Source organism: Sesamum indicum, linkage group LG2 (assembly GCF_000512975.1).
Source record: "Sesamum indicum cultivar Zhongzhi No. 13 linkage group LG2, S_indicum_v1.0, whole genome shotgun sequence".
In the NCBI taxonomy this organism is placed as follows: Eukaryota; Viridiplantae; Streptophyta; class Magnoliopsida; order Lamiales; family Pedaliaceae; genus Sesamum; species Sesamum indicum.
The window spans coordinates 9,065,940-9,088,034 of NC_026146.1; the positions used below are offsets into that span (position 1 = coordinate 9,065,940).

Below are 22,095 nucleotides of genomic sequence, written 5' to 3' on the forward strand. Positions count from 1 at the left end.
CTGATTCTAATCATTGTGCTGCTTCTGCTGTGACTGTTGAAGGTGTTGTACTCCAACAATCGCTGACCTAAAGCCATGATTGCTTCCCTAAGTGATGGTTTTAACAGTTGACCATGACTACAGGATAAAACCCCATTAACTCTCATCACTGTCTCATCCCATGTGCACGACCACCAGGAGACTAGGAACCAGTCTACAGTCACGTTGCAAAAACTCTACAAATACTTGTGGTAGTATAAAATATTTCTCAACTCATAAGCCATACAAAACATCTCTCTCAATGTGCTAAATGAAAAAGCTAATGGGGCCTTTTAAATAGTTGTAAAAATTTGACCGTTATAAAATATTAAGTGGCCTAATTAAAACTCATAATATTATAATAAATTCAATTACAAATAGGTCACATAAATATAAAAATGTAACGGTCAAATACTTATTAAACATTATAAAATCACAATTAAATCATCATAATAATGGGGCCATAAACCTTAAATAAATATCAAATTAAACTGGCACATTAAGATCAAATAAAGTGTTGAAAATAATTTCACAATGTAGAAAACTTTAAAGCTTATTTCCAACAATCCCCCACAAGGTTTAAAATTTTCGAAATTAAAATATGAAATAAAATAGTTGGAAACTTATACCGTGTAATCGGTGCATGTGCCTTTCGGGCTTGAACATACACTTAGTGTTGGAAAATTCATTTGAAGGAGCAATAATGGACTTCGCCTTGAATTATGCCCCTTAAGCCAAACTTCAATTACCGCACACACGATATTGACTTTAGGACATGGTTATAGTGGGTGAACGCGTTAACGGCCCTACGCTCTAATCCTGATTCTCATGGTGTGATTTGTTTTTATAATCATATTTCAAAATAACTTTATATATAAAATATCATTATATATATTATCACAATTACATATAGTACGGAAATGAACAAAATAATTTTAGAAATTAGAAAAACTACACCTATGAAGAGTAACGACACTTGTCGCTAACCTAAAGTCATGATTGCCTTCGTACGTGCAGGTTTTAATGGTTGACCATGACTCCAGGATAAAACCCCATTAGCTCTCAGCACTGTCTCATCCCATGTGCACGACCACCAGGAGACAAGGAACAGTCCACAGTCACGTTACAAAAACTCTACAAATACTTGTGGGAGCGTAAAATATGTCTCAACTCATAAACCATACAAAACATCTCTCTCAATGGCCAAATGAAAAAGCTAATGGCCCTTTAAATAGTTGTAAAAATTTGACCATTATAAAATATTAAGTGGCCTAATTAAAACTCATAATATTATAATAAATCCAAGGAAAAAGTATTATTTTAGTCTGCTAAGTATGCCTAATTTTAATTTTAGTCCGATAACTATGTCTATTTTCGGTTTAGATCCAGTAACTTACGAAATTGCTTACTTTTAGTCATCTGACAGATTTTCGGACAATTTTACCCCTATGCAACTTTTCAAAGGCAGTTTTAGTCCATATGTACTCATAGGGGCAACATTGTCCGAAAATCTGCCAGAGGACTAAAAGTAAGCAATTTCGTAAGTTATTAGATTAAACATAAATGGACATAGTTATCGGACTAAAATTAAAATTAGGCATACTTAGCGGACTAATATAATACTTTACCCTAAATCCAATTATAAATAGGTCACATAAATATAAAAATGTAACGGTCAAATACTTATTAAACCTTATAAAATTATAATTAAATCATCATAATAATGGGGCCATAAACCTCAAATAAATATCAAATTAAACTGGCACATTAAGATCAAATAAAGTGTTGGAAATAATTTGACAATGTAGAAAAATTTAAAGCTTATTTCCAACAATCCCCCACAAGGTTTAAAATTTTCAAAATTAAAATATGAAATAAAATAGTTGGAAACTTATACCGTGTAATCGGTGCATGTGCCTTTCGGGCTTGAACATACACTTAGTGTTGGAAAATTCATTTGAAGGAGCAATAATGGACTTCGCCTTGAATTATGCCCCTTAAGCCAAACTTCAATTACCGCACACACGATATTGACTTTAGGATATGGTTATAGCGGGTGAGCGCATTAATGGCCCTACGCTCTGATCCTAATTCTCATGAGGTCTCTAGGGTTAGCCCAAACCCATAGCCACGGCCCATGGCAACTCTTACTTAGGTGAGCCCTCCAAAGGTATGTGTGATCCATACCTCGCGGAAATACCGCCTTTGGTCTCATTAAGGGTCAAAGCCCAACGTGATGAAGTGATATAAAAATGTTATGTTAGGTTGGGCTTTAACCCTTAATGAGACCAAAGACGGGATATCCGCGAGGTATGGGTCACACATACCTTTGGAGGGCCCACCTAAGTGAGAGTTGCCATGGGGGTTTGGGCTAATCCTAGAGACCTCACGAGAATCAAGATCAGAGTGTAGGGCCATTAACGCGCTCACCCACTATAACCATGTTCTGAAGTCAATATCGTGTGTGTGGTAATTGAAGTTTGGCTTAAGGGGCATAATTCAAAGCGAAGTCCATTATTGCTCCTTCAAATAAATTTTCCAACACTAAGTGTATGTTCAAACCCTAAAGGCACATGCACCGATTGCACGGCATAAGTTGCCAACTATTTTATTTCATATTTTAATTTCAAAAAATTTTAAACCTTGTGGGGGATTGTTGGAAATAAGCTTTAAAATTTTCTACATTGTCAAATTATTTCCAACACTTTATTTGATCTTAATATGCCAGTTTAATTTGACATTTATTTGAGGTTTATGGCCCCATTATTGTGATGATTTAATTGTGATTTTATAAGGTTTAATAAGTATTTGACCGACCTATTTATAGTTAGATTTATTATAATATTATGAGTTTTAATTAGGCCACTTAATATTTTATAACGGTAAAATTTTTACAACTATTTAAAGGGCCATTAGGCTTTTCATTTGGCACATTGAGAGATGTTTTGTATAGCTTATGAGTTAATAAATGTTTTATATTCCCATAAGTATTTGTAGAGTTTTTGTAATGTGACTGTGGACTGGTTCCTAGTCTCCTCGTACTACTTTGCGGTAGAAAAAACAACTAGCAAGGAATCATAGGGAAAGTCTTGAAACTTATAATCCGCTGAAATCACGGATAGAAGGCCCTGATATTTATAAGAGGCGAAACTACTACCCAACGTTATAATTCTCTTCTTCGTTTCCCTTTGAGATCTAATTTTTCTAATTATTACTGGCCATAAACAGCTTTGACATAGAACAAAACCTGTCTCTGCAGATGGAGATTGGGGGGTTGGGGGGGGAGACCAAACAAAGCTGACTGGGTTTATTTTGTCCATTAGAACAATCTAAATATGGGGTTTGTCTGTGGAAGAATACTTTATTATTTGTTTACAATGATATGAGATGAGATCTTTCATTTGATTCGTTCGACACAGATTACCACATGGTCCAAAATTCATTTTGGTGTATCAATGTTGTAAGGTTCGAACATACGAAAGGGTAAAGGATAAAATGCTGGTTGGTTTTCTTTGGCTGCTATAGACAATAAGGCGTGCGAGTAGTAATTAAGCCTCTAAATTTATAAATCTATTTACATAAATTATTTTTACTTTTTATATAATTATAAAAATTAATTTTGTTAGTCGAAAAATAAGAATAGTTTATGAAATGATATTGAGGTTTTTGAAGGGTATATGTATAATTTTTTAAAAACTATGGACTGTTTGCATAAATGATATTGTCTTTTTTTATAAGTGTGTAAACAAATCATAGGTTAGGGGTGCATTTCATTTAATATATATCTACCATATACATATATCACTACAAGAAAAAAGGATATCAGAGATTAAAAAAAAGGTGACAGAATAGAGACTGATTTAGAGACAGAAATTGCTTTTAAATAAATTATTAATAAACTTTTTTATTACAGACAGATCCAACGACGGACGTACACTTCTGCTGAAATAATACTAAGGATAAAGTATTTCAGTCTCTATTTCCATCTTTGATATAATAAATTGATTGAGTCATAGACGGATATAGCTACGGTAATTTGAAATATATTTTTTCTTTTGTCTCTGAAATTGAAAATTCATTTTTTTTAAAATTTAGAGACAGAAAATTTCCGTCTCTGAAGTTGAAAATTCAAAATTCGAAACACAAAATAGGTAAGTTGTTTATATTTATTAGATATTAATTAATTTCGAAAACATCCTTTGACATGATGAATTATATATAATTTTAATAAATATAATATTTAAATATGTCAATTTTAATTATAGCAAGAAACTAAAAACATATTTAATGTAGTAAACAATACAATCTAAAATAAAACTAATACTTACAAAAGAAAAATAGGCTAAAATCCATAAAATTCCTCTGTGTTTTAAAAAATCCACTAAAAACCCCCTTTGTTCTAAAAATCGGCAAACCCCTCCTCTTTTTTTTAAACGCAGCTCCATTGTCCCTCTCCGTTAAATCAAACTAGAATTGCTGCTGTCTTATCACATTAGGAAAAAATAATAACCTCACACACAAGAGGATGAGCTGTTATTCACATACTGAATATTCTGTTAATCCTTTTAACTAGAAAGTCAGTTTCTTCTTCTTACTAAACATACTGAATATAGTGTTATTTTTTTTTAGGAAAAAGTATTATTTTAGTCCGCTAAGTATGCCTAATTTTAATTTTATTCTGATAACTATGTCCATTTTTGTTTAGGTCACTAACTTACGAAATTGCTTACTTTTAGTCCTCTGACAGATTTTCGGACAATTTTACCCCTATGAGTGCATATGGACTAAAACTGCCTTTCAAAAGTTGCATAGAGGTAAAATTGTCCGAAAATCTGTCAGAGGACTAAAAGTAAGCAATTTCATGAGTTACTGGACCTAAACAAAAATGAACATAGTTATCGAATTAAAATTAAAATTAGGCATACTTAATAGACTAAAATAATATTTTTCCCTTCTTTTCATGAAACTGAATGGGCTTCTTATACGTTGTTGATAATTGAATGAGTGAATATTCTTTGAAAATCTAAAAGAAATAGATTTTATGTATTTGGATAACTTTACATTATAATAAAAAGATATTGCAATATGATTGAGAGTTTAAACCTAAGCCTGTCTAAAGTATTTTTGCAAGTTCTAAAAAGAATCGCATGACTCATTTATACAAGAAACATACACTATATTTATTTTCATTTTCAAATTATTTTCGAGACAAGTCAAAATATAACCAATGTTTGTCATCATTCAAAAACATCTTATTTGAGTGTTTTTAACTGTTTTAACATAAATACATACATATATATACACACACATATACATAAATATATATAAAAAAACATGATTTGACAATGATTTGACAATAATAGTAATTTTTGCCTCCCAAAACACAACATTAAACATATAATACTTATTTTAAATTATATCTAACAATAAATCCAAACATAGATACTATTTCTAACACATTTATTTATCTTTATTTTTTCCTTTCTATCTCCACAAAACACAACAAAATACTCAAAAAACGAATTCAAATATTATGATAGCTACCGCATACTACTACTATTTGATACATTAGGAATCAATTTCCCTTTCTATTTATTGATCCATTATCCTCATAGCTTTATACTCTTGGAAATATTCAGTGATACAAAATCAGAACAAGAAGTTTGGAATTATATAGTCATCGCTTGCACTTGCTGAGAATTTGCATTTGTCGAGTATTTTGGCCTTTCTTCCTAGGGAGGGGGATTTAGATGGCTATTTGTCAAAATGTTAAGTGCTTTTTATGGAGCCAATTTCAATTTTCATATGGCACTGTTAACATTTAGCTCATTTGTGAAGTTAAAAAATCAACAAAGTTTATAACAATGACAAAACTTTCTAAGTCTGTAATTTATTTATACAACAACTTGCAATTGTTTTTTCTTTCATGTCTTCATACTAGACAAACATATCAAAATAAGGATAAATTACAATAAGTTCATATGAAATTTGACATAATTACAGAGTCTTCTTGTTGTTCAGGAAATTATTAATACCCCATAATTTTAACGGTCGTCAACAACTAGCCAATCCGTTAGTACCTATTAGTTACATCTATTATTTGTGGTCAACTCACAAAAACGCCTTGTGAACTATGAATTATAATTTTACTTATTTTTTAAAATTTTCTGAAATATTTTCCTAGACTAAGCAGATAATTTTCTTTTATAACTTTTCAAAATTTTCCATCCACCTCTTCCCTTTAATTTTGTTTTATAATTTAGGCCTCGTCCAAAAATTATATAATTTCATCAAATATGAAGATATTGATAATTTTTCAAATAATAAAAAAGATACATAATTATACAAATTTGAAGGGAGCTCGTTGTAATTTGTTAATCAAAATTGCTATAAGAAGTTTCTTGGAACTGAGGACAACAATAAGTTCACATATTTTGTGGTTGTCGTTCTATCTTTGGCTTTTCCGAATTTAATTTCAAGCACAGTCCAGAAAACTCAAGTGGAAGATGCTTTCGAGATCCCAATGGGCAATCAACTGCAGCTCTTTTTGATTTGGCAACTGGGATACCTTATGCCTTGCTGCTGTCCTATCCTTTGGACTTCACCCAGAAACCCTCACGATGTCAACAAAAATCCATCTCATTTTTCGCAACAAAATCCCAAAAAATACATTAAACAATTTTACGTCGCTTTTATTGCAATAATTTTTATTTTTGTGGTGAGAATAAATTATAGAAAAATTTGAAAAGAATGCAAGCAACTCCCTTATAATTGCAAATGAGCAAATTATCCCCCTATAAAAAAAGAACAGCAATTTACTCTCCTATGTTTTTAAAACTGCAGCATTTTATACTTATTTGGTTTTTAAAATGAAGCAATTTATCTCCTTAGACAGGGAGGTAACACTAGAAAAAAAAAATAACTATTAGCTACAATTTTAATTGTTATGGACTACAAATCATGGCAAATAAATTTTATTGACCACGGTTAAATAAAATCGATTGAAAAATATAGATTTTTCATGAAGAAAAAGTTTTTTGCCATGGCTCTTATGTTTTAGCCACCCTAATAGATACCACGACCAGCAATCATTGCATGGTCGTGGTCAATGACTATTTGTTACGACTATTTTGTTTTTAACTAGGACAATTAACCACGGTCAAATGCTGCATTTTTATACTATAAATTGGTTTATTTTAAAAAATACAGGGGTACATTGCTATTTATTTTTTTATAAAAGAATAATTTACTCATTTAAAATATTACAAAGAAGTAAATTACATTAAACCCGAAAAAAGATTTACATTATGCAGCAAGTAAAAGTTAGAAACATTTAAAACAAAAATTAAAAGTGAATAAAAATACGAAAGTTGAGTGTTTGGAAATATAGTTTAACGATTATAGCTATACCCAATAAGCTGCAACGAGGAGCTGCTCATAACTTAATTTATTCATTTGAAAACATCCCTTTAGTCTTTTAGCTCATGATGTTCATCTATAAAAGGTTAGGGTTTTCTTTCATGCTTTCACACACCAAATACTTAATAAATATAGGAGCTGTGAAATATACAGAGCAGAGAGAAAAAATGTTCAACAACATGCGAGTTGTGGTGGTCGTGATTGCGGCAGTGAGCCTTGCTTCAGTTGCATATGCCGATGAGGGAACTGCTACTTATAACACGCCTCCTTATGTTCGTGAGTATTTTATATAATTTGTATCAAAAAATATTAAAATCAGTACCTTATCGAAAAGTTTAAAACGCTTAAAAGAAAATTATTTAATATTAATATTTTAACACGGCATTGCATACCATGCACTTCTGATCTTTGTTTTATAAATGGGTGACAATGAGATTCAAATCTAAAATCTTTTATTTTGATTGCTTCTGATACCATGTTAAACGACCAACTAGTCTAAAAGTTTAAATTGTTAGAGGAGAGAATCATTTAATATTGGGGATGATTACACTTTCCTCCCCTAAGGTTTCGTGTAATAATACGTAGATCCCTTGTGGTTCGTAAAATTACATCTAATATCCTGGACGTTTGTTTCTATCTATCAAATAAGTCTTTCCGTTAGTCAAGATTCATAGAGTTTGATGATATTAATAAAAAGATTGAATAAAAACAAATATTTACCGCCGATTAATTTATTATTAATTTGTTGCAGGTCAAATAAAACTTTTATGACTGAATTACCTTTATACATTAGTAGTGTGAGAATGTATACCTTTATCATTATAGGGGTTATTTAATCACAAAATATTTATTTGACTTGCAATAAGTCATTAATTAATTAGTCAATCAAGGGCAAATACCGATTTTCATTCATTTTTTTTGTTAGTATCAACGATTCAATAATTTTTTACTAACGGATGGACATATTTGTTAGATGAAAGCAAATCTCAGGGATACTAAAAGTTATTTTTCAAACCACTGGAGTTTACGTATAATTACACCATATTCTAGGAAATGGGAATGTAACTATTCCTTAATATTAATATCTTAACACACCGGATGCGAAAAGTTGGCTCTTATCCTGCATGAGGTATGCACACGTTATATATAGTTCAATTTTGAAAAATAATCAATCACATGATAAGTGAAATAACAATTTATCGTTCAGTCAATTATTTTTACATCTGATTTAAACTAAAATTTTCGGTTCTGCAGCTTTCCTTTTGTTTTACCAAAAAAAAAAAAATTATAAATCATAGCGTATAGCCTGAATAAAATAGCCCTTGATCGATGTATATATATATATATGTCAGCCTCATCATGCGACGGCTACCAGAACGACGGTGTGATGATCGCGGCCGCTAGCGACGCAATTTGGGACAATAAGGCAGCATGTGGGCGGAGTTATAAAGTAACATGCACGGGAGCTACAAACAAAGGCGTTCCGCACCCCTGCACGGGGCAAAGCGTGGTGGTTAGGATAGTCGACTACTGTCCGCCGGGCTGTCGCGGCACCATTGATCTCTCTCAAGAAGCATTTTCCATTATTGCTAATCCTGCTGCTGGCAAAGTCAACATTCAATTTCATCAGTAAGACGTTCCACATGCATATAACCATATATATTTATCTTTGTTCATTGAATATCAACAGTACCAGAATAAAAAAAAACATAATAGGGTAAATTACAACGGGCTCCCATGAATTTTGTCATAGTTATAAATACTCTTTCATTGTTTAAAAAATTATAAATACTCCTAAAATTAACGGTCGTCTAATAAATACCCGCTCATGGCAGCTCATGTAGAGGCGGTATTAATTTGGTGATTAGAGATTATTTGTTAGACGATTATTAATTTCAGTTGAGGCATTTGTAATTTTCCAAACAACGATGAAATATTTGTCATTTTAGCAAACTTCAGGAGGATTTATTGTAATTTATTTAAAATAATATTAGCGATAAATATTAAGTGGTAATCAATCATTACAATATATATTAGTAATTAACATGAACTATATGCATAAAGCCGTCATTAATTATTATGAACAATTAATTATATAATATTTATAGTGACAATTTATCGATAATTATACGAAATGTTGCCGCTAAATCTGTCTAAATACATATCACTAATTTTGTTTAGAGACAATTTTATGAATATTTTTTTTGTCACATATAAAAATAAAAAGTATGGGATAACTTACGTAATGCAATATAATTAGTGAAAAAATTAAAATTAATTATCATTTGTAGTGGGTTATGTAAATTCCTTATTATTAATTACTCCTTAATTGTTTCTCAGGGTTTGAAATGTTTATGAAGATGCAAGAAATTTGGAGAGATGAAGATAATGATTCCCAATAAAGAAGCAGCATTGCCTGAAGACAAATGTGTGTTTATTCCAGAAATGAAGTACAAATCTACTATTGCTGCGGAAATATAATCAATAAATGTGTGTAATTATTAAAGTAATTATATTAATGGAGTGCTTTAATTATTTGGCCTGTTTGTGCATTTCAGTTTCAACAGTCTAAGACTAATACGCGACTAACAATATTTATCATGATTAATTAGTGCAGTGGATATTAATTAGTAGACACTTAATACCAATTCCTTGTCTATTTTTTTTTTTTTTTTGAACCGTTTCAATTAGGAATTGCTATTTTTGGTCCTGTAAAAATTAATTTACAGAACTAAAATTGTATTTTGATTAGGTCCGATGCAAGTCACATATAATTTTTTTAATTAAAGGGCTAAATTTGTAAGAATCTTAAAATTACATAATTATATTACAAAAATCAATTAGTGCAATACCAAAAATATTATTTCCTAAATTAGAGAACTAAATTTTTATTTTTCCCTTTGTCAGCGTAAAGTACTGTGGTAGCTAGGTAACAGTTGCACCTCTATATTTGCTCTCACCCAATCCCATTTTCCACTTCAATATAATATTGATAATAAATGTTAAGAAAGTAAGTTCATCAAGTTTGTCCCGTCATGCTTATCATTCCCTCCTTATTTATGTAGGGTAAAATACGTCCCCATATTAAAGTTTGATGTCATTGTCGGAAACAACGCTTTTAGGAACAGAGTATCAAGACTAATAGAACAATTTATTCAGTCACATTTATTAAACGATATAAATAACATAATCAATGAAATATTTGTGAAAGAATGTGGTCCATGACCAATTGTTTGAAAGGTCCAAACTCAATCCCCACTGGAAAGCCCTTCTCTCACTATTTCACTCAGGCCCATAAACGGATCCAGCCCACTCTTGTATCCGACCCGATTAGTTAATAATCCCTTTAACCCTATCCCCAAAAATGATTATTCACTTCTATCTTCTCTCTCCCAAAACAGCGGCTGCTCTTCCCCTTCTTCAATCTTGTCTCCCTTCTTCCGCCTCTTACTCTTCAACAATGGCTTCCCAATGATATTGGGAACACTCAAAATCGTCATCTTCTTCCTCTCTTTACTCTATAAATATTATCTCCTTGTCTCATCTCTATAACCCGAAAAAATATCTCTGAAAATCTTTGTGATCTTCTGAAACCTTAGTGGTTGTTTATCCTCTTTGTGCTTTCGGTTCTGAGTGAACAAATAAGGAGTTTCTCTTGGTGAGAAAAGGAGCAACTGTGGTGGTTTTATGGTTGCCTACCTTTCCCGTGGCCGTGTGTAACTACTGTGTGATCTGTGACTCTCTAAGCAAATATATATTGTTGCTTTCCTTAATTGTTGTTTATTTTTTATATATTATCATTATTGTTTTGTTAAATGCAATTCCTGATGATTATAGCGATATTAAAACTGCCATCAAATACGATAGAGATAATATTAGTCTTGATACCGCTATCAATGATTTAAAAAATAAAGAAATTGATCTAAAGACTAATAAATTGTATAAGGAACAAAATGAGGTAAATTTTGTTAAAGAAAAACAAAAATATAGAAATTCCTTTCATAAAAGACATAGCAACAAAAGGAATAAAAATCATAATAGTTCTGAGCCTAGTGATAACGAAGAAGAAGCTAGGGAAGAAAGAAATAAAGATAGAAGATGCTACAATTGTGGCAAAAATGGTCATTTTATAAAATATTATAAAAGACCAAAACAGTTTAATAAAAATAAAGAAGAAACAAACTTAGTGCTTGAAAAAGAAGAATTAATAGTTTATTGATTTTGTATCAATCCATAATTCTTCACCTTGTGATCATTATGTGCTAACTGCATTAAAATATTCTGTAGTAAGTAATGAGTCTTTACCTTAGTGGCGAATGTGTCTTTTGTATTTTGCCTAAGTGGCTAAGTGTCTTTAAAATTGAGCCTATGTGGATGTTTAAATTTTGCCTATGTGGTTGTGTGACCTTAGTGGCCGTATGTGTGTGCTTGAGTGGCTAATTGAGTTTTCGTGAAATATGCCTAAGTAATTGGTTGAACCTAAGTGGTATGTTGAGCCTTTCTAGTTGGTTGAGTCTTTGATAGTGCCTCGGTGGCAATATGCTATAGCCTGTTTTTACTTGAAAACTAACTTAGTATTAATTGTTGTGTGCAAATTGTTAAAAGTGCTTAGTGCTAATTATTAATTGAGTTGTGTGCTATACCATATTATATCATGTTACTAACACCTTTTTTGCAAGTAAAAATTCTCGGCAATGATGAAATGCCACAGATCCAGATTTTGGGCCAGGTTACCAATTGGGTCTTGGTCCAAGGTGGAGAATGTGAAAGAATGTGGCCCATGATCAATTATTTGGAAGGCCCAGACCCAATCTCCACTAGAAGGTCCTTCTATCACCAAGGCCCATGAACCGACCCAGCCCATTAACCGACCGAGATGTACACCGGTCGACTCCCCTCATCAAGGCCAACATTCCAGTATGTTTGTAGTCAATTTTCATCCACGTTTTTAATGTGTCATATGTTGCACCATCGTCACGATCCAAGCATTGATTTGCCGCCATTTCAACGCCTTACGCTGCCGAACCACCACCATTCGTCTTCCCATCCTCCGTCGAGGCCAACGGACCCTCACCCATCGATTTTCAACAACTGTACAGTGAGATCGAGGTTCCTCACCAAAGCCTCGATCGCCATTTCACCTCCACGGTTCTTCGTTGTTGATCGTCATTTCACTGGCTTATTTTTCTCTGTATCTTCTAGTGGATTCGATTTCAATATTTTGTTTTTTTGGTGATTTATTGAAATGGCTTGACTTCAATTATTGAATGCAACTGTTTCACCAACATTATTGCTGCAACTGAGCATGTGCGCTTTCTGTTCATTTCTTACTTTTTACAGACATTTTATCAGCTTTTGCTTATGTATATTTTTACGATTTCGTCAGATGTTATGAGTACAACAGTGCTCCTATAGTGTTTATTTATGATGGATTCGGTATTTTTGAAATCTATCACTATTTCGCCCATGAAGTAATAATGTTGGAGAGTTTACTCCTCCCTCTATATATTTCTGTAACATTAGCTAAATTTTGCACTTTCATTCTTTTTTTTCGTTCACAAACATTGAACGAGTAGTCAATTTGTTTATTATGCTGGGAGTAAAGCATGGCGTCGCAGTTGTTTACACGTTTATTTCATTGGAAATTTTCGTTGGTGAAGTTTTGTCATCCATCTAACATTGGGCCTTTACTACTTTTTGTGATTAAGATTTGTATATGAATTTTGCTCGTTAAAAGAAAAATGCACACATAACAGAATTCCCTATCATGTTTGGATAAGTGCATGGCTAACTGTCACTTAATCTGAAAATCAATTCTAAGATGGTATCTGGGTTCTAGATTCACATTATTCTCGATATATTTTACAAACTTTTATGGCATGTCGTTACTATTTGATGTTCCATTGGAAGCCCTATATTTTGCAGCATGAATTTTTGCTTTGTAGATCTTTGTTGTATGTGTATAAAGTCAGTTGGGTTAATAATATTATGCTGTAATTTGCTTCTGCGATATGGCTTAATATGCAATTTGTTTAGACTTAGTCTAAACTGGAGAGGAGTTCCTGTTCTAGAATTGATATAGCATGCTTTTATTGTAAAGATGATGTAATTTTTGCTTCAAATGGTCTGTGGGTTTTGTTTATGTTGGTTTAGGTTAATTCATATATGTGTAGCCAATTTGTCGCTTATGTCTGACAAGATGACTGGTTGATGGTTTCTTGTAAATTGATTGCTTTTTGTGGCTTCTTTTTAGCACCCTTTATACAGTTTGTATATCTCATGGGGCCTCCCTAATTTAGGTTCTATCCTCGTAAGGTCAATATTTTTGTAGTTTCATTTGTTGAACTGTATTCTTGTGACTATTATAAAGTTGTGATTCCACTAGTCTTTGCAATGCTTGAATCTTATTTTATTTTGGTCATCCATTCTGGATCATGTTTTGTTTTGGCCGGCTTAGAAATTTCTTCTTTTGTTGGTTTCCTGTTACTGAAGATGCTAGTATGGACTAGAGGTTAGTAGCACGACATTTAATGAAAAACCCGCTATTAGTTCTTGAACCTTTCCACCATTGAGTTTTCTTGTGTTTATAATGCTGAACGATTTTGCTAAATTTATGTATGTGAATAGAGTTCTGTGTTGGAGAATGAAGATGAACCATTTCTCCTTTGTTTTTCAACTTATTTTTTTGTGTATTGCAATCTTTTTATGTTTAACTATGAGGGATAATATAAATATTGGTGATGTTGGGTATTTACCCTTCAGCTGAAGCACGAGAAATCCCTAACTCAACTATTACATATTTAGGAGTTTTGAACCCTTAAAATATACAACCCAAGATTTACAAAAGAATGAATATACAACTAATAAGATAACGCAGCAATATATATATTTCTCAGAGAGCCACAGATCACACGGCCACGATAAAGGCTGGCAACCACAAACCACCACGATTGCTCCTTAATCTCACCAAGAGAAAGCTCCACAAGTTCACTAAGAACCAAAATCACAAAGAAGATTCAACAACCACTAAGGTTTCAAGATTATTAGAGAGTATTTTTTTTGTATATATGAGATGAGAGGTGTAGTGAGTATTTATAGAGATAAAGGAAGAGGAAGATGGCGGTTTTAGTGTGTCCCCAAAGAACATTGGGAAGCCATTGTTGAGGATCCATAGGAAGAAGAAGACAAGAAGACAACATTGAAGAGAGGGGAGAGATCGGCCATGGTTTCTTGAGAGAAATGGAGAAGTCATCGATTTTGAAGAGAGAGAAATGAGATGAGAAATGATTTTAGGGTTAGGGATAAATACACTAATTGGGTCGGGTTATGGGTTGGACTGGGTCATGGGTTAGATGAGTGTGCTTTGGTGATAAAGGGCCATCCAGTGGTGTTTGGGTTTGGGCCTTCCAAATTGGTCATGGGCCAACATTTTTAAATTCTCTACCTTGGACCAGGACCCAGTTGGGAACCTGGCCCAAAATCCGGATCTGTGGCATTACATCATTGCCGATAACTTTTACCTGCAAAAAGATGTTAGTAACAAGGTATAGCACACAACTTGATTAACAAATAGTACTAAGCACTTTTAACAATTTGCACACAACAATTAACACTAAGTTAATTTTCAAACAAAAGCTATAGCATGTTGCCACCGAGGAACATTCACAAAGAGTCATCCAGCCATAAAGGCTCAATAAAACCACCTAAGTTCAACCGGTCATATTTCACAAAAACTTAATTAGCCACTTAGGCACACACATATTGCCACTAAGGCATAATCACATAGCCACATAGGTAAAATTGAACATCCACATAGGATCATTTATAAGGACATTTAGCCACTTAGGCTAATTACACAAAAACTAGCCTTATTTAAGAAGGCACATTACACTTAGCATAAAATTTACACAAAGTAATCATAAGGAGAATTATAGATCAATAAACACTTAGTTCTTCTTCTTCAAGCACTAAATTTGTTTCTTCCTTATTTTTTATTAAATCGTTTCGGTCTTTTACAATCTTTTATAAAATGCCCCTTTTTGCCACAATTGTAGCATTTTCTATCTTTATTTCTTTCTTCCCTAGCTTTTTCTTCATTATCACTAAGCTCGGAACTACTATGATTTTTATTCCTTTCTTTGTTATATCTTTTATGAAAGTAATTTTTATATTTTGGTTTTTTTTTAATAAAATTTGCCTCATTTCGTTCCTTATAGGGATTTTCAGAGATTTTTCGGGTTATAGGAATGAGAGGAGGAGATAATATTTATAGAGTCAATAGAGAAAGAAGATGGCGGTTTTGAGTGTTCCCAATATCATTGGGAGGTCATTGTTGAAGATTAAGAGGAAGAAGACTAAGAGACAAGGGAGGAGCAGCTGCTGTTTTGAGAGAGGGAAGAGAGAAGCAAATAATGATTTTAGGAGGTAGGCTTAAAGGGATTATTAACTAACCGGGTCGGGTACACATCGGAACGATGATGGTGGCGGCAAAAACAGAGGGTGAGAGATCGTCATTCTCAGTCAAAGAGAAACGCTGAAATAAAAAGGCTATCTCATTTTAGGACTTATTTCTTGTTGGGCTTTTGGAAACACAAAACTGACTAAAACAACTCTAAAAACTACCAAACAAATGTACCCGAGCATATAAATATTTTGGCTCATCTCAAAGATGGGCCAAAATTAAAAACAAACACTTTGTTATTATTTCCAAAATAATGTTAGAAATGTTTATAAAAACTAGTGTGTGTGGCACACAGATGAGTGCACATAATTAAATAAAAATTTTAAAAAATAATTTATATTTTGAGAAATATATTTTAACTGGAGCAATTGAAAATGTTCTAATTAAAAAAAAAAAAAAGTTATAAAGAGTTAGTGAAAGCTGACAAGAGGGTAGAAGATTGGATTGGGAGTGTTGAAGAGTGGAAAGTTAACAAATAAATAAATAAATTAAATTAAATATTAAAAAATTAATAAATTAGCAGATCAAAAATTGAGACATCAAAGTGGTACGCTCACTTATTAATAAGGTATAGATAAAACAAAAACGACTTTTAAATACATAATATGTCAAAATTTACTGAACCTGTGATTAATACAATCACTTGTAATCAATTTTTTTCTTTCAGTTGTCCTTGGATAAACATATCTGAATAATTACTGGATATATATATTATGATAGATAAATATATCTTACCTAGTAGTGATTAAGATTAAGACTCCACGAACAAATTCGAGCCTCACAAGATGTGTCAGTATCCGTCTCATTTTCTGAAAGTTCAACGTAATCAATTTGTTTCATTATTCTCTATTATATATTCATGTTCAGATCATTGAGATATTGATATAATCATGTTGTCTGTTCCAACTTCATTTACGGCTTATTCAGAAGTCAGGACAACAACAAGTTTACATACTTGTTTGGATCATAATTCATTAGGCTTTTGCCAAATTTGATTTCAAGCATAGTTGTGACTACTCAGATGCTTTCAAAGCATTGTTGGGAACTAGGACGCCTATGCGTTGCTGCTGTCCTATTATATGGACATTACCCACAAACTCTCCGCATATGAACAAAAACAGGTCTCATTTTTTGCAGAAAATCCAGCAGAAAACATTAAATAATCTCGTGTCGCTTTACTGCGATGCGTTGCTTGGGCTTTTAGCTCGTGATTTCCATGTATAAAAGGGTAGGGTTTTGTCATGCTTTCACACAGCAAAAACCATACTTATTAGAGTCGAGTATACTGAGGAGAAAGAGAAAAGACGTGTAAGACGATGGGAGTCGTGGCGATCGTGGTGGTCGGGATTGGGGCAATTATGAGCTTTGCTTCAGTTGCATATGCTCACAAGGGAACTGCCACTTATTACACGCCTCCTTATGTTCGTGAGTATTTGTCCATACTAGCTGTTATGGTAGGTTATTTATATATTATTAGAAAAAAAATTATTATTAACTATAATTTTAATAGTTATAGACTAAAAATTATGGTAAATAAATTTTGTTCACCACGATTAAATAAAATTGATAAAAAAATATAAATGTTCGACAAAGGAAAAGTCATTTGCCATAAGTAATAAGATCCATGGTAAAAATATTTGCTATAAATAAATATTTTGGCTACCCTTGCAGATACTACGGTCGACAACCGTTGCATGGTTGTGGTCAATAACTATTTATTACAACTATTTTATTTTTAATCGTGGTAATTTAAATGTTGCATTTTTTGTAATGTGTACATATAATAAATGATTTTCGTATTTTATTATTTATATGAATAAAAATAAAATATATAAATAAATATATTAATCTAATGCTTGTTTGTAAGTGTAGAGAACTTTTCTTTTGCGAAAATTATTATTCATTATCGTAACTTACAGGACTAAATAAACAAAAGGCATATTTATAGGACTAAAACTAATAACAAGTAAAGTTAAAGGACGAAAAAATAATTTTTTTCTTTTCTTTTTTATACTAGTATATTTGACACCGCTACACCAATTCTTCGTGATTCCAAAAATACTTTCCAATTGACGTGATAACTAACTTATCCAACTTTTCAAGTTTCATATTAATTTAATTGTTGAATTAATATATTCTATTTTTTTTTAATTTTATTTATAATACATTTCAAAGTGTGAAAGATTATTTATTATATATATGTAGGAACAACGTGACATGACAACTAGTTTTATAGATATAAATTCCTAGCTAGCAGCTGCACTAAAAGATGTCCAAAATTGAGAAAAAAAAAATGTATAATTGTTCGAGCACCAAAATAACCTTAATAACAAAACTTGAGTATCAATTGAATCATTTGTAGTTACTCGGAACCAAAATAACAGTAACAACAAAATTGGGATACCAACATAAAATTTGCTCCCTAAATAATAGTAGACTAGCTAAAGAAGCATACTCAATGTGTGCGCATAATTTAATTTGTTATACATCCATTTTATTTAATTATACATAGAAGATAATTAAAACAAATAACTGGTTTCAAATTTTTCTTCAATATTTTTATTAATTTTAAAGGTGCATAATTAAAATATCTTTAATAGAAAATTTTCAAGAGACCGATGGTAATTTTATTGAAAAAAATAAATATATTTAGAAGTATTTTGATCAAAATATAGTTTATCAATAAAAAAGAATTACTCTAACTCTCTCACACTTAATAAATAATTTAGATTTACGAAACATATATATGCATGTCCGCCAAGATGCCCAATTTTGCCAACATTGACTCTTGTCGTGAGAGATTATATATGCACGCATTCTATCCACTTTTATCGAAAGTGATCAATTATCTACACTATAAAATATATATAGTCAATTTTTTATTCATAATTGATGATTTATGACACTATAATACTAAATTTTAAAATATTAATTATACTATTAAATATTTCTATAAATATAATAATTATATTTATTTCAAAATCGCAAACATCATCTTGTAACTGCCACAACTATTATGTTTATCCACTATTTTAATTCATATGTATTGGTCACAGCTTTTTTATTTTTATTTTAAATATGTGTTGTATCTATTATATTATATACATATAAATATTATGTGCCAGGATGGCTAGTACACCAAATATAATAACAATTCCCATGTTGCTGATTGTGCAATTCTAGTTTGAAATATAGCATTTCGTTCTATTTTCTTTTTCTTTTTTTTTTAAATTGTAAATGAATGTATAATCTAAATATTCTATTATCCTTGGTGCATGTGTACATGTCAGCCTCAGCATGCGACGGCTACAAGGACGACGGCGTGATGATCGCCGCCGCTAGCGACGCAATTTGGGACAACAAAGCGGCATGCGGGCGGAAGTATAAAATACGATGCACGGGAGCCACAAACCAAGGTGTTCCGCACCCTTGCACGGGGCAAAGCGTGGTTGTTAGGATAGTCGACTACTGCCCGTCGGGTTGCAGCGGCACCATTGATCTCTCTCAAGAAGCATTCTCCGTTATTGCTGATCTTGATGCCGGCAAAGTCAACATCAAATTTCATCAGTAAGACTGGCATATATATATATATATGTGTGTGTCAATTTAATGTTTAATACATCAACAAATAGTCTGGCAAAATATTGAGTTAAAATTGTTTGTAATTATATAATAAGCGGCAGTAATTTTAATTTTGTCATAATAAAACTACTAGCTACAAGAATTATAAATAAATTTATTATTACAAACAATTAATGACACATATCTAGTGATGATTTGGTGCCAATATAAATGTACTCGTTGTCACTCATCATCACTATATATGTGTCATTATAATTAATTTTAAGAGAAAATTACATTTTACGACCCATTACTTAGGCCGTTTGTAATTTTAATTAGTCCCCATATTTTGTACCTTATCACGTCGCATCCTATAACTATTTTTTTTTTTTTGACGATTTTTATTCCAAACCAACTTTCCACTAATATTTTACGAAATTAACACGTGTTGCTCACGTGCTCTATGTTAGAACTTTTAATTATTTGTTACAAGAATTAGAAATAAGTCGTTATTATAGACAACTAGTGTTACGTAGATTCATCGTGATAATAGTGATAACATTATTTGTTATCGTTTAATTTTGATTTATATATATATATATGTTATTAATTATTTTTAAGTATTATTCATGCTTATTGTTTTTGTCAGCAACTTTTAACAAAGTAATTGTGACTTAGAGTCACGAAAGTCATTATCGTGGCAAAATAATTTTTATTACTTAATTCATATAATTAGTGACAATATTTGAATCTTTATGTCACTTTATCATTAATTTTAGTGGTTGTGTTTTAATTTCTTATTGTTACTCTTTTTGCTTTCTAGGGTTTGAAACGTAAGATATTTGGAACGATGGATGATGATTCTGAATAAATGGGCAGCTTGCCGCAAAATAAAGGTGTTTAAGTGCTAGGGCTGCTGAAGCATTTTCTACTGTAATTTATATTATATATTCTGTTTTCTTTTATGTATGCACATTACGTGTATAAAAGTGCTTTATTTGGTGTATTTAATTTTATTTTAGTTTCAACAGCTTTAATATTATAATAAATAAAACACGACTAACAATATTAATTAGGCCCACATAATTCGTATTTAAAAGTTCGGATAAACTATTACAACCACTTTTCTTGAAATTTGACATAAATATAAATATTTTCTGATTGTTTGAAAAATTATAAATATTTTTTTATTTTTAACGTTCCCCTAATAACGAGCCGATTGCGTTAGCCTACGTTAAGTTTTCATCCAATTTTTATAGTGAATTGACCAAAATATCCTTTTAAATTATGAATTATAATTTTATATATCTTTTTGTATTATTTTTAAAATATTTTAAAACTAATATGCTTTAAGAATTATTTATTTTATCCACACTTATCTAACAGTGATTTCCTTTTTTGCCTTTACTAAAATTTAAATTGTACAAAAAGAAGAATGATAAACAGAAAATAAATATGACCTTAATTATAAAATAACTAAAAAAATTGAAATATAATGTGAATATGATTACGTTGCTCAATGAATCCTAAAAATATTCCACTTAATAATGATTAATTTGATGGGTGAACTTTGTTTTCTTATCCAATAGTGGTTAATTTCTCCTTCAAAAAAAAAAACTAATAGTGATTTTCTTTTTTTTTTTTTACTAAAATCTAAATTATAATAAAGAAATACAATATATGCATGACTTTTAAAAAATAAAAAAAATGAAATATAAAATGAATACGATTATGTTGATGGATCCTAAATATTCTACTTAATATGATGACTTCGATGGGTAAATTTTTTCCCCTATTTAACAGTGATTTACCTTTTCTTTTACTAAAATTTAAATTATATATAAAGAAACACAATAAATAGAAAATAAATACGACTTTTTAAAAAATAAAATATTTAAAATATAACATGAATATTATTATTTTTCTCAACGGATATCTTCCACTTAATAATAATTAATTTGATACGCGTGAACTTTTTTTTCGTATCTCACAGTGATTTTTCTTTTTTTTACTAAAATAAATATATGTAACAAAATTTAATAAACATAAAATAAATTAAAAACATAATATAAATATGATTATAATTTTTTTGCAATAAAATCATAATGTAAGTCAATCCAAGAAATATTGTAAATATAGTCAATTATACTTGAATGGATAAATATGAAATTATAATTTTTATAAAATGAATAAGATTATGCTGCTCAATGGTTTCTAAATATTCTACTTAATAATGATTAATTTGATTTGTGAATTTTTTTTCTATCTAACACTGATTTTCTTCTTTGTTTTTAACTAAAATTTAAATTATATATAAAGAAATGTAATAAATAGAAAATAAATATGATTTTTAAAAAAAATAAAAAAAATAAAATATAACATCAATATGATTATTCCTCCACGAATCCTAAAAATATTCTACTTGATAATGATTAATTTGATGGGGTAATACTGCTACTATGATTGAGGATGATTGTGTTTCAAAAGGCAAAGGTCCTTTTATACTAGTCGTTACACCTACAAAAGTCAGAGAATTTAGAGGTAATATAGCATAATATTTAAATATTAACCTATTACCAATTATTTTATGCTTTTTGCAATACCAATTCACTTCATTTTATGTATAGGAGTTCACA

General features: G+C 30.9%; 2 protein-coding genes across 2 annotated transcripts; both read left to right on the forward strand.

Annotated features, from left to right (window-relative positions):
* LOC110011607 (EG45-like domain containing protein) lies at positions 7,555 to 9,972 on the forward strand. The gene is made up of 3 exons (XM_020692091.1): positions 7,555 to 7,713; positions 8,790 to 9,066; positions 9,778 to 9,972. The coding sequence occupies exons 1-3, from the start codon at positions 7,605 to 7,607 to the stop codon at positions 9,782 to 9,784; spliced, it is 393 nt and encodes a 130-aa protein (XP_020547750.1). The 5' UTR covers positions 7,555 to 7,604; the 3' UTR covers positions 9,785 to 9,972.
* LOC110011610 (EG45-like domain containing protein) lies at positions 17,156 to 20,465 on the forward strand. The gene is made up of 3 exons (XM_020692109.1): positions 17,156 to 17,323; positions 19,189 to 19,465; positions 20,283 to 20,465. Exons 1-3 carry the CDS (start codon positions 17,215 to 17,217, stop codon positions 20,287 to 20,289), a joined length of 393 nt encoding a protein of 130 aa, XP_020547768.1. The 5' UTR covers positions 17,156 to 17,214; the 3' UTR covers positions 20,290 to 20,465.

Bases quoted from the DNA above. Each gene is read 5' to 3' on its own strand.
- LOC110011607 (XM_020692091.1), top strand. From the start codon at position 7,605: ATGTTCAACAACATGCGAGTTGTGGTGGTCGTGATTGCGGCAGTGAGC. The intron at 7,714-8,789 runs GTGAGTATTTTA...TATATATGTCAG, and splicing joins TAACACGCCTCCTTATGTTC to CCTCATCATGCGACGGCTAC.
- LOC110011610 (XM_020692109.1), top strand. From the start codon at position 17,215: ATGGGAGTCGTGGCGATCGTGGTGGTCGGGATTGGGGCAATTATGAGC. The intron at 17,324-19,188 runs GTGAGTATTTGT...TGTACATGTCAG, and splicing joins TTACACGCCTCCTTATGTTC to CCTCAGCATGCGACGGCTAC.